Here is a 15,924-nt window from a genome sequence, read left to right as displayed (position 1 = left end):
TCTACCATCTGTAGTAGTTTACAACACTTGCAAACCTCTACAAAGTGGGCTGTATCTATAGTGTCACTAGGATCAGGTATCCCACCTTAATCCTTATACTACAGACCTATTTAGGTTATCACTTAAGGCATGATCCACTTGTATATCACATATATATGCTTAAGTTCATATAAGATAACCAAAGAGCTTTGTTTATTGGATATGAGTAAATGCCCGAATTAAATAACACTTATTTTATTCATCAAACAACTTATATCTTTACAAAACAACGAGACTCTGAGAGAATTAGGACACCAATCCCAACAATTGAAATGTTCAAAACAACAACAATTGTGAAAAGACCAAGAGTTTCTTTTAAAGAAAATGTCCATCTTTGCCATATAAGGTTAGGATTGAGAAGTTAGTGAAATGTAGACTTCTAAATGGTTTAGAAGAAAACTTTTTGGCAGTATGTGAATCTTGCCTTGAAGGAAAAATGACCAAGCGACCTTTTACTATAAAAGGTTATAGAGCTAAGAAAACCATGGAGCTTATACATTCAAACCTTAGTGGTTCGATGAGTGTAAGAGCGCAAGTAGATATGAATATTTCATCTCTTTCATAGATGATTATTCTAGATATGAGTATCTATACCTAATGCAACATAAGCCTGATGCTCTTGAAAAGTTCAAGGAGTATAAGACTGAAGTTGAAAACTTGGTAGGTAAAAAAATAAAAAGACTACGATCTGATTGTGGTGGAGAGTATATGGACTTAGAATTCTAGAACTGTATGATAGAACATGGAATCACGTCTCAACTCTCAGTCCTAGGTACACCTCAGCAGAATGGTGTATCAGAAAGGAGAAACAGAACCCTGTTGGACATGGTTCGGTCTATGATGAGTTATACTCATCTTTCGGATTCGTTTTAGGGATATGCAGTACAGACTGCAATTTACATTTTGAACAATGTTCCTTCAAAAAGTGTTTCTGAAACACCTTTTGAATTATGGAGAGGCCGTAAAGGTAGTTTACAATACTTCAGAATTTAAGGATGTCCAGTCCACGTGCTTGTGGCTAACCTTAAAAAGTTGAAACCTTGTTCGAAGGTTTACCTCTTTGTAGGTTACCCCAAAGAAACGAGAGGTGGATACTTCTATGATCCAAGTGAGAATAACTGTTTGTATCGATAAATACTATCTTCTTTGAGGAAGACCACATAAGGGATTATAAGCCACGAAGTAAGCTTGTAAATGGATCCACAAGAGGAAAAGAGGTGTGGATGGAAAGGTACAGACCTTTAAGGCTAGACTTGTGGCAAAGGATTATACCCAGGTTGAGGGAGTGGACCATGAAAAAACTTTCTCACCTGTTGTCATGTTGAAGTCTATCTGGATTCTCCTATCCATAGCCACATTTTATGATTATGAGACATGGCAAATGGACGTCAAGACTACCTTTTTGAATGGTAATCTTGAGGAGACCATCTACATGGCTGAACCAGAAGGACTCATTGACCAAGATCAAGAACAAAAGGTTTGCAAGCCTAATAGGTCCATTTATGGACTGAAACAAGCATCTAGATCTTGGAAAATTAGATTTGATCATGCGATCAAGTCATATGGCTTTGATCAAAATGTTAATGAGCCTTGTGTTTACAAGAAAATCACTAACAACTTAGTAGCTTTCCTTATGCTGTATGTGGATGATATCCTATATCATTGGGAATGATGTAGGTTTTCTGACTGATGTTTAGAAATGGCTAGCCGCCCAATTCCAAATAAAATATTTGGGAGAGACGCAGTTTGTTCTAGGGATCCAAATCATAAGGGATTGTAACAAAAAAAGATTGGCCTTGTCTCAAGCATTGTGCATTGACAAGATGTTGATCAAGTACTCGATGTAGAATTCTAAGACACCTTAAGAGGTTGAGGAAATGAGACGGGTTCCCTACGCATTAGCTGTTGGTAGCCTTATATATGCAATGTTATGTACTAGACCTGATATTTGCGATGTAGTAGGGATTGTCGTTGATATTAGTCCAATCCAGGATTAGATTACTAGATAGCGGTCAAAACAATCCTCAAATATCTTTGGAGAACGAAGGACTATATGCTCATATATGGAGATAAGGATTTGATCCTTACAGAATACACAAACTCTGACTTTTAGACTGATAGAGATTCTCGGAAATCGACATCAAGTCAGTGTTCACTCTTAATGGAGGAGCTATAGTATGGAGAAGTATCAAGCAAGGATGCATCACGGACTCCACTATGGAAGCTGAATACGTAGCTACTTGTGAAGCTGTTAAAGAGGCTGTTTGGCTTAGGAAGTTCCTTACTGATTTAGAAGTTGTTCCAAATATGTCTTTGCTGGTCACACTTTATTGTGATAACAGCGGGGTTGTGGGAAATTCTAAGGAACCTCAGAGTCACCAAAAAGGCAAACACATAGAACAGAAGTATCATTTGATTCGGGAGATTGTGCATCGCGGTGATGTGATTGTCACGAAGATTGTGTCGGAGCATAACGTTGCTGATCCGTTTATAAAGGCTCTCACGACTAAAGTGTTCGAGAGTCATCTAAAGAGTCTGGGTCTACAGGATATTCGACACCTTGTCTACGGCAAGTGGAAGTGTTACTGGGGTATAGTGTATGCCCTAGTTTATTGTATTTTGTACTGTTTTGTATTGTACATTAGTCTCTTGAGGCTTTAGGACAAGTGGGAGATTATTGGGAATGGTGTCTTAAATCTCCCGGTAGTCTCGTAGTTTGTAAACTCTATAAACATATTGTTATTAATAAAATAAGTATTATTTTATAGCATTTACTCAATCTAATAAACTAAGACCTGATGTTATTTTATGTAACTTACGCATGTATATGGAAACATACAAGTGGATCATGCTTTAAGTGATAATCTAAATGGTCTGTAGTATATAGATAAGGAGGGATATCTTATCCTAGTGACACTACGGATGCGATCAACTGTATAGATGTTACAAGTGTTGTAAAGTGCTACAAATGGTCTGATCCTAATCATTCATGTGGAGACATGCGAGCGAGGGTATCCTACAAAAAGTTTGTATAAGACCGGACCACAAAATTTTTAGTCTCTTTATATAATATCGTTGATAATTGAGACTTACATTTCACTAGGATGACCATAGGTGACAGGACCTGAATTCTGAGTGAGTTAGGAACTCCTACCTATGAAGGCGGCCTTTTGATTTGTAAGGGTGAAAGTGGCCAGATTGCCGACTCAACAAGCCTACCATTTTGGAGATTCGTCTAATTGGGGAGCTGAGAACTCAACTACACAAGACAAAATTCACTCCTTCCTCGAAGCAGGGGTAAGTAGATAAATTGCTCCCTTTAGGGTTGATTCCGGGTCTTGAATATAGTGGTCACACCCTCTCTTGAGAAGAGAGGACTCAATCATAGTGAGACTATGACTTATTATTCATTAGAGGAATCAATAGTACTTAAGGAGTTAGATGTAACTATAGGGGCAAAATGGTAAATTGGCCAAACTATACTTACGAGCGATTTGTGAATGATTATCGCACTGTTGATTGATTATATAGACACATAAATATATCTGTAGTGCGAAGAGTGCAACTGTCGGTCTTTAGTGAAGTGTCCGACAGTTAACGGATGGTGGATATCCTAATTTAAGAGTTTAGTCAGTTATTCACGTACCGTTGGAGCTTCAAGCTATAGGTTTATAAGGTCCCCTTGGTAGCTCATTGGGTTCAAGGTTAGAATTAGATTTTGGGTTAGTTTGAAGTGTTTAAATTAACGAGAGAAAATTTGATTATATATGATATAATTAAATTGATTCAATTATATGTGATATAATTGATATAATGTATTTGATATATTATTTGATTGGAGAAATAAATATAAATATGATTTATATTAAATACCATAAAATATAAAAAATAACTATAGTTTATATGTTGCATATGATGCAATATTAAAATTATAGGTCATAAATATAATATGATAAGTTAGTTATTATATTTATTTACGATATATTAATTATGTGATAATTAATTATTCTTTTTCTCAATAACCAACTTGAGTGGGAGGTTATTGGCGGTTTATGATAACTGTGAGATAAAAAGAAAAATAGTTTTCCAATTCATTGGTTGAGATTCATCATTCGAATCGTTCTCACAAAAACATCACTATCGAGTAAAATAGTTTTACTAAACGATAGCCTCAGTGACTAAACGATCAAGTATCAAGTTTACTATACGATAGTTACTCGTTGCTATATGATCAATAACAAGTCTATGTGATAGGCTTCTTCTTAATGCACGATCGAGTATCAAGTCTATACGTAGACTTCCTTCTTTTGTTGCATAATTGGTCATCTACTCGATCGTTTACTTCCTCCATTCCTCTATCCAAAGTCATATAGAGCTCACAACTCCTAGATTCTCACACCGAGAATATCAAAGTAACCTTTGTGGTGGTGTTCTTGTTCTATTTGAGGGTTGAGGATCGAGTTATGCTCGGTTATGATCGAGGTTCATTCAGTTGCTTGTTGAGATCAAGTTTTGATCGTTGCGTTCGAGTTTGTGCTGTTGGACATGTTGTTGAACGATCGAGAGATACTTGAAAAAGGGTTCTTCAAAGGTATTGCATACTCGATCCCTTGTTTGTTCTTTAAAAAGTATGATGTAATTTATTGGCTATGCATAATTTGTTCTTCTTGATTGTAAATGTTTGTGTTCTTTCTCAATGGACTTTGGGACGATCTACTTCCGCTCACTAGTTCTAGTTTTAGAGATCCTTCAAAATCATCATTAAACTATAAATCTATGATGCCAAAAACCGAAAGCATCTATTATGAAAACCTCCAACTTTTCTTTACCGAGTAATTGAATCATAAATAACGGCAAACGATAAAAAATCTGACAATCTAAGATGAAATTCATGCTCCGACACCACTTGTTAGCATAAATACTATAGATCTATATTAAATAGATTAACCCTTGGTTCATTCATGTTAAATTGCCAAAAATAAATAACATACCACATTGAGATTGATGATAACTTCAAGATGACAATAACTTTAAGATGACAATTGTTTTCCTCAACTAAAACTCTAAATACCCTTAGTGGGATATCTCTCTGAATGAGATTCAAGAAAGACTGAATGCTTATTGTTTTGATATATTGGATGACCATAGCCTTAAGGTCTCTTCATATACTAGTTCAATTAGGGTTCCCACTAAACTATAATTAACTAGGAATGGGTTTCTATCCATTAAGTCCCTACTCAATTAGGAATCTAGGGTCTTAGTTAATTAGATCACATAATATGGTCCATTCTAATAAAATAACCCAATGTGATAAAATGTTAATCCACATACATAGCTCATACTTTAATTATACATATTATTATTTATATACGTCTAACAAGAGGTGTTTATAGCCTTAATTTTCAAAAATTAAAAATTAAGGTCCTATTTGCTATTTTGTTTTTGAAAATTAAGCCTATATTATCCACATTTCTTACTATGATTAGCATATTTCCTAAGTATAATGATTGAATTCTTAGCTAAATTCCAAAAACAAAAACAAGTTTTTTTAAGTTACTTTTTTAGTTCTCAAAATTTGACATAGTGAAAAGTAGATAATAAAAGAATTGATTTAGAAGTGAAAGTGATGTTTATAGGCTTAATTTTAAAACACAAAAACAAAAGACAAAATGGTTACTAAACGAGACCTAAATAGTTATCAAACCGGTCTTAAATTTTGATTTCAAGGTCAAAGTTTTGATTTCTCCCTCTATATGTTAGTAAAAAAAGATTGAGTAGTATTGAAAATTTGGAAAATTTTTAAAAGTTTTAATCTCATTCCACAAGTATACTTTTCAATCGAGTCTGTATAAGCTTTCACCACTACATGTATAAGAAACGTTATGATACGACAATAATTTTTATGATTTTTCCATTTTTTTTCCATAAAAAAACAACCATTTTAAGTCAGGTAAGTTATTAAATACTTTGGTGACACCAAAATAGTTCATTAAACTTGACATAAATTTATATTATCAATTTCGAAAGTTAGATTCATTTCTTCATCTCATATATTGTAATAATGATAATAATAATAAAACTAAAATACTTATGAATAAGTTTTAAATCTTATACTATATCTATTTTATGTATGTTTTAACTTAATTGATATTGTTAGAAAAAAAAAAACTTAATCGACAAGGTATATTTCAACAATCCATTCTCATTTTTTGTAATTACTTACAGTGTGTTTGAGACAAGAACTATCCTATGATTATAATAACCACCTCTTGTTACAATAAATACTATTATGTATTCTCCAATTAGCTACAATCAACACTATTTCAAGACCCTATTTTTCTATAGTAATTACTATTTGCTACAATTTTTATTATTTTACATTCATCATTTTTTATTATTTGCTAAAATGTTTACTATTTTCTTCTCAAACTAAAAGGGGAGTTGGGAGCAAGGAGTTAGTTATTATAATCCTAAGTTATTATAATTGAGTTATACTAGTTTGTATTTGAGTATAGATTATTTTAGTTTCGATTATAATAGTATGTGTTTGAAGTGTAAACTATTTTAGTTTGAGAAAGAAATAGAAAACATTTTAGCAAAGAATAAAAAAAATGATGAATAAAAAATAGTAAAAAACTATAACATATAGTAAATATTGTAGCAAATGAGAGTTTTGAAATAGTATTAACTATAGCTAATTTGAGGTTTTAAAATAATATTTACTGTAGCAAGAGGTTTTATAGTTTTGGGATAATCTTTGCCCCAAACACCCTCGAATAGTTTACACATCAAATACATACTATTGTAACCAAAACTAAAATAATAAACCCAAACACAAACTATTATAATCCAACTATAATAACCAACTTTTTGGGGAAATTGTCATAAATAGCACATTCAACTTTTCATCCTTCAAAACTAGCATGTTTTTTGGAAATTCGTTAAACTAGTTTTTCTGGGTGGATCTTGGAAGAGATTGACCACAAGATTTAGTTAAAAAAATTCACTTTATCTAACTTATTTTGGCCATTTTAGGCTTTTTTCGATACATTTCAAAGAGATTAAACAGCAAGATTCTAGTATTTTTTTCCCCAAATATTAGATAATATATTCAAATCTCATATATGTTCAAATTTTCTCCAAATTCGGTTATCTTTACCAAATATTATATTCAATTCTTATGTAATTTTAGTCCAATTTTTGTTTACACGATTATACGAATTTCTAAATTTTTAAATGGATTTACCAATTAGATCATTTAGATGATGGATGATTGCATTTCAATTTTTAAATTTGGGAAAGATTAAATTTTGCAAAAAAAAATGTAAGATATGAAAAATATATAAAATCTCGTTAGAATTCATCGATCTCGATGTTAATCTACTGGAGAATCATACCAAGATTTTATATATTTTCCATATTTTACTTTTTTTTGAAAAATTTAATCTTTCAAAAAATTTAAAAATCAAAATCAATCACATGAGATCCATCTAAAAAAATCATTTGAATAATTGATAAATTGATATGAAAATTAAAAATTGGGTCTTAAAAAATTACATAAGATTTTGATATAATATTTGATAAAAATTTGGAAATATATAAGATTTGATGTAAGATTTAGGAAGATCCCATAATATTTTGAAAAAATTACCCGAATCTGGGTGTAATCTCTGAAACGTACTAGAAAGGTTCGAAAGACCAAAATAATCGATAAGTCAGAAAAAATAAAATTTTTAAAACTAAATCTCGGAAAGTCGATCTCGTACGAGATGGATCGAGAAAAACTATTTGAATGAGTTTTCAAGGAGGGTGTTAATTTTAACGATGTTATTTCAGACAATTTCTCAATTTCTTGTCTCAAACGCTCCTCACAGTCCGTGACAAAAATAACTAAACGAAAACTCTTTAATGCATTCAAAATTAATTTTAATATCTTAAAATAAAATTTGTGATTAAAATATTGAAACATATATTTAGCTCAACCAAAACTAAAAAATATTTGGTATTCAAAATTTGTTCAAACAGGGAGAAGAACAATGGGAACAATACTATCAAAATTGAGAATTACATTATAGTTGAGTGAATAAGATAAAAATTTGAAATTTAAAAGTGGGTGGTTTGACCTATTCAGTTAAAATTATAAATATGGTTGGAAAACACACACAAAAAAAGAAAAAAGAAAAAAGAAAAAAGAAAAAGAAAAAAAGGAAAAAAAGAACGGTTATTTAATTAAGATGAAAATGTATCAAAAGAGAGACCATTTTGTTTTTGGATAAAAGTGCAAATAGAAAAATAAGAATGATGCTATTCAATCAATATGTAAACTTTAATAATGTTTATTATTAAAATTGAGTTATTTAATATAAACTTATGAAATTGGTGAATTGAACGACCTCTACAGATAAAAAGATAATTTTCGATTAAAAAATACATGACGTTTTTTTTTAAAAAAAAATGACTTTGATTTCTAGTTTTCATTAGGGACCAAAAAGATTTATTCCCACAATTTTTATAATTTATCATTTTTAGAGTAGCACCAAGGTTTTGAATATCAATATTAATAGAAATATTAAGTTCTTTAATTCATGTTAATAGGTTTATTATTTATATTATATTTATATTAATAATATTTTATTACTTATCTTTTAATATTTTGTGATTTTTCTATTACATAATAAAAATATCATTTACATCTTGTCGATTTCAAATCTATGGGATCAGAAAATAATTAATATGTAGACGGAAATTGAATAAAAAGGAAAAAAAGAAAAGAAATAATAAACTTTGTTCTTCCACTTTTAAAAACCCATCAAAAGCCCTTTCCCTCTGACATTCCACATTTCTGTGTGTGTGTGTCTCTCTCTCCCCAGTAATGCCTCCGAATCTTTGCCTCATTCTCTTCTTCTTCGTTAATCTCTCCGCCCTGAGCTTTTCTCCGGTCTCAGCCGTCGGCTTCAACTGGGGCACGGCGGCGTCCCACCCTCTTCCACCGCTCAAGGTTGTGGACCTCTTGAACTCTAACAACATCACCAAAATCAGGCTCCTCGATCCCAATCCCCTCGTTCTCCAGGCCCTATCTGGCTCCAATGTTCATGTCACCATCGGCATTCCCAATCCTATGCTCAAACTCTTAAACTCTTCTAGGAAAGCTGCCGAAAGTTGGGTCCACGATAATGTCACTAGGTATTTGTCCGGCGGCGCAGGCGGTGTTCGAATCGAGTACGGTTTTTAACTCCTTCTCTCTATCTTAATCAACCAGTTCATTCTGATTCTTCTTTTATATTTATTTTAAGTTTGAGCATATAGGTTTTCATTCGAGAGATTATAGGTCTGCTACTGAGAGAGCCTCCAAAAATAGATTTCATGTCGTATTGAGTATTTAGCTCGTATGCCTGTTAACAACGGTTCAATTGAAGACTGAATTCATTACAAACAGTTTCGTGTCTGTTTATTTATTTTTCTCCTACAATTTACATGTCCTATTTTGAAGCCTGCACAATCAATGACGGTAGATATCCGGAATAGAATAATAGCTTAGGAAAGTAATGACTACCGAACCGAAGTACATAATGCTGGCCAAGTCTTTTATAACTACAATTCAAATCAGCTAGAGATCTTGAACTAAGAAATGAATTCTACACCTTTAAATTTAGAAAGGGTGTGTCGAGCAATTTCAATAATGTTGTTGATGTTCCCTGTGTAATTAATGCTATAGCCTATATACAATAATAAGTATACCGAATTGTTAGATTTTAAAGGAACTCCATAATTTCACATTTTGGTTGGTTGGTTATACCCTGTTCTTTGGTGGGCGCATAGCTGCATTAGAGATCTTTTTGCACACTATTTTTCTTGTGATATGCCTGGAAATGGAAGAGTGTATTCAAACTGTCACACCCTTTTTTTTTTTTTTTTAATAAGGGCTGCTTCTGTCAAACTAAATTATTCTAATTCTAGATATGAAGTATTTGGCATTGCAAGATGGTAGTTTGAGAGTACATTTTTGAGGACTTTTCGCTTGTTAGGAGCAGAGAAATATCAACTGTTACCCCTTTTCCCTACTCTCAGAAGATGAATTTCTAGGATGCAGATCTGAGTGTTGTCATGGCTGCCAAATGTTACCCTTCCTCTGTATTATTGTTAGAGAAACCTATTGCTTGACTTGCGTAGATTGATTGAGATAACATCTTATTGACCTTCTAACGATTCAGTCAGTTCAACTCAGCTAAGTGAGAACTAAGAAATTGTTGGATAAATTTAGGTGTTAGATTGGTGAGTAATCTCATATTAGAAAATGATTTGTATCTCTCTCTGAAAGTATGAAGCACCAAGCACAAAAGTTTTTAATATCCATTCGATTGGAATGTCCACTCATTTTCTCTCTGCTACTTGCATGTTGCAGGTATATTGCAGTTGGAGATGACCCATTTCTTCAAAGTTATGGGGACCAGTATTATCCGTACGTCATGGGAGCAGTCGCCAACATTCAGGCAGCTATAGCCAAGGTAAACTTGGAGAGCAGGATAAAAGTTGTTGTTCCATGCAGTTATGATGCATTCCTGTCTGAATCTGGCCTTCCTTCAAAGGGACACTTCCGACCAGAATTGAATAAAACAATGATCCAGCTCCTGACATTTCTTACCACACACAGATCACCTTTCTTTGCATCCATTTCATCGTTTTTAAGTCTCCGTCAAAACAAAAATATTTCTCTTGATTTTACCCTCTTCAAGGAAACAGCACGCCCCCATAATGATAGCCGTAAAACTTACAAAAACAGCTTTGAATTGAGCTATGATACCTTAGTTGCATCTTTATCAAAGATTGGGTTTCCGACAGTGGATATAGTTGTGGCACAGATTGGGTGGCCTACTGATGGAGCAGGCAATGCTACCTCATCAACAGCTGAAACCTTTATGAAAGGTCTGCTGGATTACCTCCATAGCAGATCAGGGTCCCCCCTTAGGCCTCGTCGTCCACCACTTGAAACCTATATCTTAAGCCTATTAGATGAAGATCAGAGAAATATATCCACTGGACCATTTGAGAGACACTGGGGGGTGTTCACTTTTGATGGTCAAGCAAAGTACCACCTAAACTTTGGTCAGGGCACAAAAAGCCTTGTGAATGCCCAAAATGTGGAGTACCTCCCCCCCAAGTGGTGTGTTCTCAACAACAACAAAGATTTATCTAATGCTAGTGCTAGTGCTTTAGAGGCATGTTCTGTTGCTGACTGCACTGCGCTTGCTCCTGGCGCATCTTGCTCCGATATTGGTTGGCCTGGTAACATTTCTTATGCATTCAATAGTTACTATCAGCAGAATGATCAAAGACCAGACAGTTGTGACTTTCAAGGGTTGGCCCTGATCACAACAGTCGATCCATCAAACAATAACTGCAGATTTCCCGTTCAAATCCGAACTTCGAATTCGCATTCACTTGATGCTTCCTTTCTTCTGAAGACGATCTCATTATCAGTAGTCTTTTGTCTATCTCAACTGGTTTGTCTCCAATAGAGCAATGTGACTTCGTATTCCACTGTATTACAGTTTCAATCTCTCTTAAATGAGTCGTTTTCTGGGTTCGGTTATATCATCAGACTAACCATCATCTTGAACTGAGGAGACGGCTCTAAAGCTCCAGATTTCTTGGTATGCTTCCTTTCTCCATTTTGCTTCAAATTCAAGTCGGGAAAAGTGGGCATATCTTCCATTGTATATCTAAAATGTGAAGCTAACTTTGTCTAATGTCTGAGGTTAGAGAGACTAACAATGAACCCATATTGTTATTATTATTGTCTAACAAAAACACATATTCCCATTTACTTCCTTACATTACCTCAATTTTCTCTGCTCTGATTGTATAATCGAGAAGATTTTGTTCAGATCATTAGTATTGGATTTGGGAATTCAACCATCAGTTTGTTCAAACAGTTCGATTTCTGGGATTCTGCTGATTTGAACAGAAACATATACCCATAAATGCGCGTATTGAAGCTTGCAACACAGTTTTCTATTCCTATGAGACCAGGAAGATCTCTGTTTCTATTTTGGTCTTTTTGGTTAACCATATGATTTTTAGCTTTTAAAAATTGAGCTTGTTTCTTGACTTTGTATTTCTTAATTAAATTTGAAAAAATAAAAACAAGTTCTTGAAGATTATATATATATTTTGGGTCTCCAAAACTTGTTCAAATTAAAATAAATCAAAGGAACTCATTAGAATGAAGCTCAATAATTATTCAAACCTTATTTTGTAACCACTTTGTTTGTTTTTAGTTTTTAGTTTTTATAAATCAAACTTGTAAAACCCATTCTAACTGTAAATTGTTTGCTTTGTATCTACTTTTTTTCAATGTTTTTAAAAATTAAGTCAAATTTTGGAAACTTTGCCTTGCCTTTACTAGCCTCTCCTTGTCTTAGAAAAGTAGTGTTTTTGTTTTTAGAATTTGGTTTAGAATTCAACTTTATTAGGTAAGAAATATGCAAATCATTATAAGAAAATAAGAAGAAATAAGTTTAAATCTCAAAAACTAAAAATAAAAATGGAATGGTTACTAAATGGAGCTTGAGTTTTTGATTTGTGGTTTTGGTTTATGAAAATTAGCGATAAATACTACTTTCATTTTACAAATTTGTTTGTTTTATAATCTACTTTTTACATATATCTTTAACAACCAAGTCAAAATTTTTTAAGTAGTTTTTAAAATTTAACTAAGAATTCATTTTTTTTTAAAATAGTAAAAATTATCGTAAAGAAATCAGGAGAAAAAAAATATAAAATTCAAGAATAGAAAACTAAAAAAGGAAAATCGTTATCAAATACTTATCAAATAATATATTAACTATTTAGCTTAGTAAAATATAGAGGTTTTTCAAAGATGCACGATTGTCGAAGCTAAATGTTTGAAATTTGAAGCTTGTTCTACTTCTTAGAAGCTAACACAAAAGTAATTTAATATTTTTTTTAACAAACTCATTTATATGTTACTTTTAAACTCTAGAACTCAAAAGACGATTTTAATAAAAAAGAAAAATAAATTAATGAATAAAATCAAAATTTAAAGGATTGTTTTCGAACATAAGAAAATAACTAAAATATTTACAAATGTGGCAAAATACTATTGTTTATCATCATGGATACGGATAGATTTTATCTATTATCGATAAATATCTATCCATATCTATCTTTATCTATCAATGATAAATTGTGATATTTTACTATAATTAAAAATATTTTTGATAATTTTATTATTTAAAACAATTATCCACCTTATAAGACATTACTTAGTTGAAATCTTTAAATCAATATTTTCGACCTTCAAAACGTGTCTCTTTCTTTCCCCTTTTCCTAGATGTTCATTAGTCAATCTCATAGGTTCAAAGAATTTCTTATTTCTTGCTTTATTTGGTTTCTTTTTATTCAATTTAAAATATGAGTTTACCTGATAATGTTCGTATCTAAAGAAGAACCGTCAACAATTTTTTGAATACGACCAAATTACATTCTTCTTTCTATATTTAGTTTACAGATTGTTAAACAATCTTATTTATTTCTTCCTATTTTTCACTCATAAAAAAAAAATCAAAAAAAATCAAAGAGAGTAAAAATGGGAAGTTAATACCGAACCACAAGCTCATAAATTTAAATCAATTACTTTAATAGTATTTTTTTTTAAAAAAAAATTCAAACATGGAAATTTTGGTGATCAATTTTATCAAGAGGAATGTGGTTCGAATCTCTATACTACTTACCACACTTAAAAAAAATTGAAGGTTAAAATTTAGGCTAAAAATTACTTGAGTGTTTGACCCTACGAGTTGGAGGGAGTGAAGTGCCCAAGGACTAAAAAGCATAAATCTAATGCCTTATAATTGTAAATATAGTAATCTGACCCAAAGTATTTGTAGATACAGTAAAATACAAGAGAATTTGAAGATATAGCAAAATTTAGATTTTACTTTCGAAATCTATCCATGGTAAACCATATTGCTAGTAGGAGTCTATTAGCGATAAGTCTATCATTGATAGATTTTGCTATATTTGCAATTCATTAAAACTGTTGTTATACACTTAATTATTATCCTTAAAAGTGATACCCAATACAATTATCCTATTAACTATTTACAGCCTCGAGGGTTCACAACTCCACTATTTGTCCTAATGAACTTTCATATAAGTAATGAATTCAGTTACTATACTATATAATTTGTAAGAATTTAATACCTATTGTGAAAAATCTCGTCAAACTTGTCAATTTTTATTTTGTAACAAGCTAGTTTATATGATTTTATACCAAACCTTGATGTTGAATCAATTTATCAATCTATATGTATAAGACATTTCATTAAGTTTTAATAGCACGATAGTAATTAAATCGTTACAAATTGTAAAGCATTAAGATTGATAGTTATTCAAATTTAGGGATTAATGAATTGTTACAAATTTGGAAGAATATGGATTAAATCGTTACAAACTAAAGTTTTATAGACTAAATTATTACTTTCGTAAAATTCAGGGCCCGAACGCAATTTTTAACCTAAAATTCATATCGATTGACATGGAAAATTTTGAATAAATTTTAAAAGTAAAGATTATTGTAAGAATAGGGAAAGATTATTTATCCTAACACAAACCCTAGAAACGTTAGATATTAATATGATTTGAAGCTCTAGAGAGATAAAAATGTCCACGTGAATGGTTGGCCAAATTCAAATTCAATGGATAAGGTCTTTTCTCTTTGGGGAATGCTTCCAATTTCCAAATAGTAAGTAACAATTTTTCTTCTTTTATCGTCTTATTCATAAATACTCAATTCATTACTTTTTTTTTTTTTTTTCTTAATGTGTATTTTATTATTGTCAATTGGAGATAAAGAAGAATGTTTGATTTTTTTTGTCCTCTTGTCGATAGAGTTATATCGGATTAATCATTAGGGACTGTTTTTCCGAAAAAAAAAAAAAAAAAAAAAAGAGAAAAAGAAAAAGAAAAAGAAAAAGAAAAAGAAGTTATGTTTTATTCCAACTTTTATTAAAAAAAAAAAATTAACTTATTCTCAACCTGTTTTTTCAATACAACAAAGAAAGCTGTTGTAAAATTAGAATAATATTGTTCTTGTAAGAAGTATTTATAAAAATATGGTTGTAAGAAAACTATTTATAAAAATATTGTATTTTTTTTATTTAGGTTATCGAGTTTTGAAAACTTGATAAAAGAGGTCGAGTCTTCAAAATTTGATAAACCTAAGTCGAGTTTTGAAGATTCGACCTCCATTTTTATATATATATATTTTTAATTTTCCATTATGTTATTTTAATATTTCATTTTTCGTGATGTTATCTTAATATTTCAACTCCCTTTTTTATTTTATTATTTAGTATATTTCATTTTACATTTTACATTTTTATTTTTTTATTTTATTATTTTTTAAACCATCTTCTTAACTTAACTCTAAAAATAACAAATTAAAAAAATAATATCTCATAAAAATAATAAAGTGTAAATTAAAATATCTCATTTCTATAAAATAATTACAAAAATCAATGTGTCCCACAAGGCGGACGTCGTCGATTTCGAGCTGGTTGTCGTCGTCGACTTCGAACTTGAGGTTGCTCTGGTTCTTCTTGATGTTGCTCTAATACCTCTGCAGGTGCTTCATAATATAAATATTCATTATGCTCTCCACGACCCCGACCATGTCCATGTATGTATGAAGACAATGACCAAATGTTGGCATCATCATCATCAGACTAACATAATCAGTTTGGCTCTACATCTGCATCACAGAAGACAACTCTTCCACATTGTGGACAACCTCATCGAACTCATTCTATTCTTCTCGAACAGGTCTTCTAAGAGCTGGTGAAGGAACAATAGGTATATCGT

At 31.5% G+C, this 15,924-nt stretch overlaps 1 protein-coding gene across 1 annotated transcript; it reads left to right on the top strand.

The window, feature by feature from the left end:
- The first annotated feature begins 8,834 nt into the window (after positions 1-8,834).
- LOC120087975 (O-Glycosyl hydrolases family 17 protein) lies at positions 8,835-11,954 on the top strand. Its single transcript, XM_039045001.2, has 2 exons — positions 8,835-9,258; positions 10,442-11,954. The coding sequence occupies exons 1-2, from the start codon at positions 8,912-8,914 to the stop codon at positions 11,553-11,555; spliced, it is 1,461 nt and encodes a 486-aa protein (XP_038900929.1). The 5' UTR covers positions 8,835-8,911; the 3' UTR covers positions 11,556-11,954.
- The last annotated feature ends 3,970 nt before the right edge of the window (positions 11,955-15,924 follow it).

The sequence above is a fragment of the Benincasa hispida genome, chromosome 10, assembly GCF_027475165.1.
Source record: "Benincasa hispida cultivar pf3 chromosome 10, pf3_genome.v1.1, whole genome shotgun sequence".
NCBI classification, from domain to species: domain Eukaryota; kingdom Viridiplantae; phylum Streptophyta; class Magnoliopsida; order Cucurbitales; family Cucurbitaceae; genus Benincasa; species Benincasa hispida.
The sequence above is the reverse complement of the archived record's forward strand: the minus strand, read 5'-3'. Positions and strand labels throughout refer to the sequence as shown.

Bases quoted from the DNA above. Each gene is read 5' to 3' on its own strand.
- LOC120087975 (XM_039045001.2), top strand. From the start codon at position 8,912: ATGCCTCCGAATCTTTGCCTCATTCTCTTCTTCTTCGTTAATCTCTCC. The intron at 9,259-10,441 runs GTACGGTTTTTA...TGCATGTTGCAG, and splicing joins GCAGGCGGTGTTCGAATCGA to GTATATTGCAGTTGGAGATG.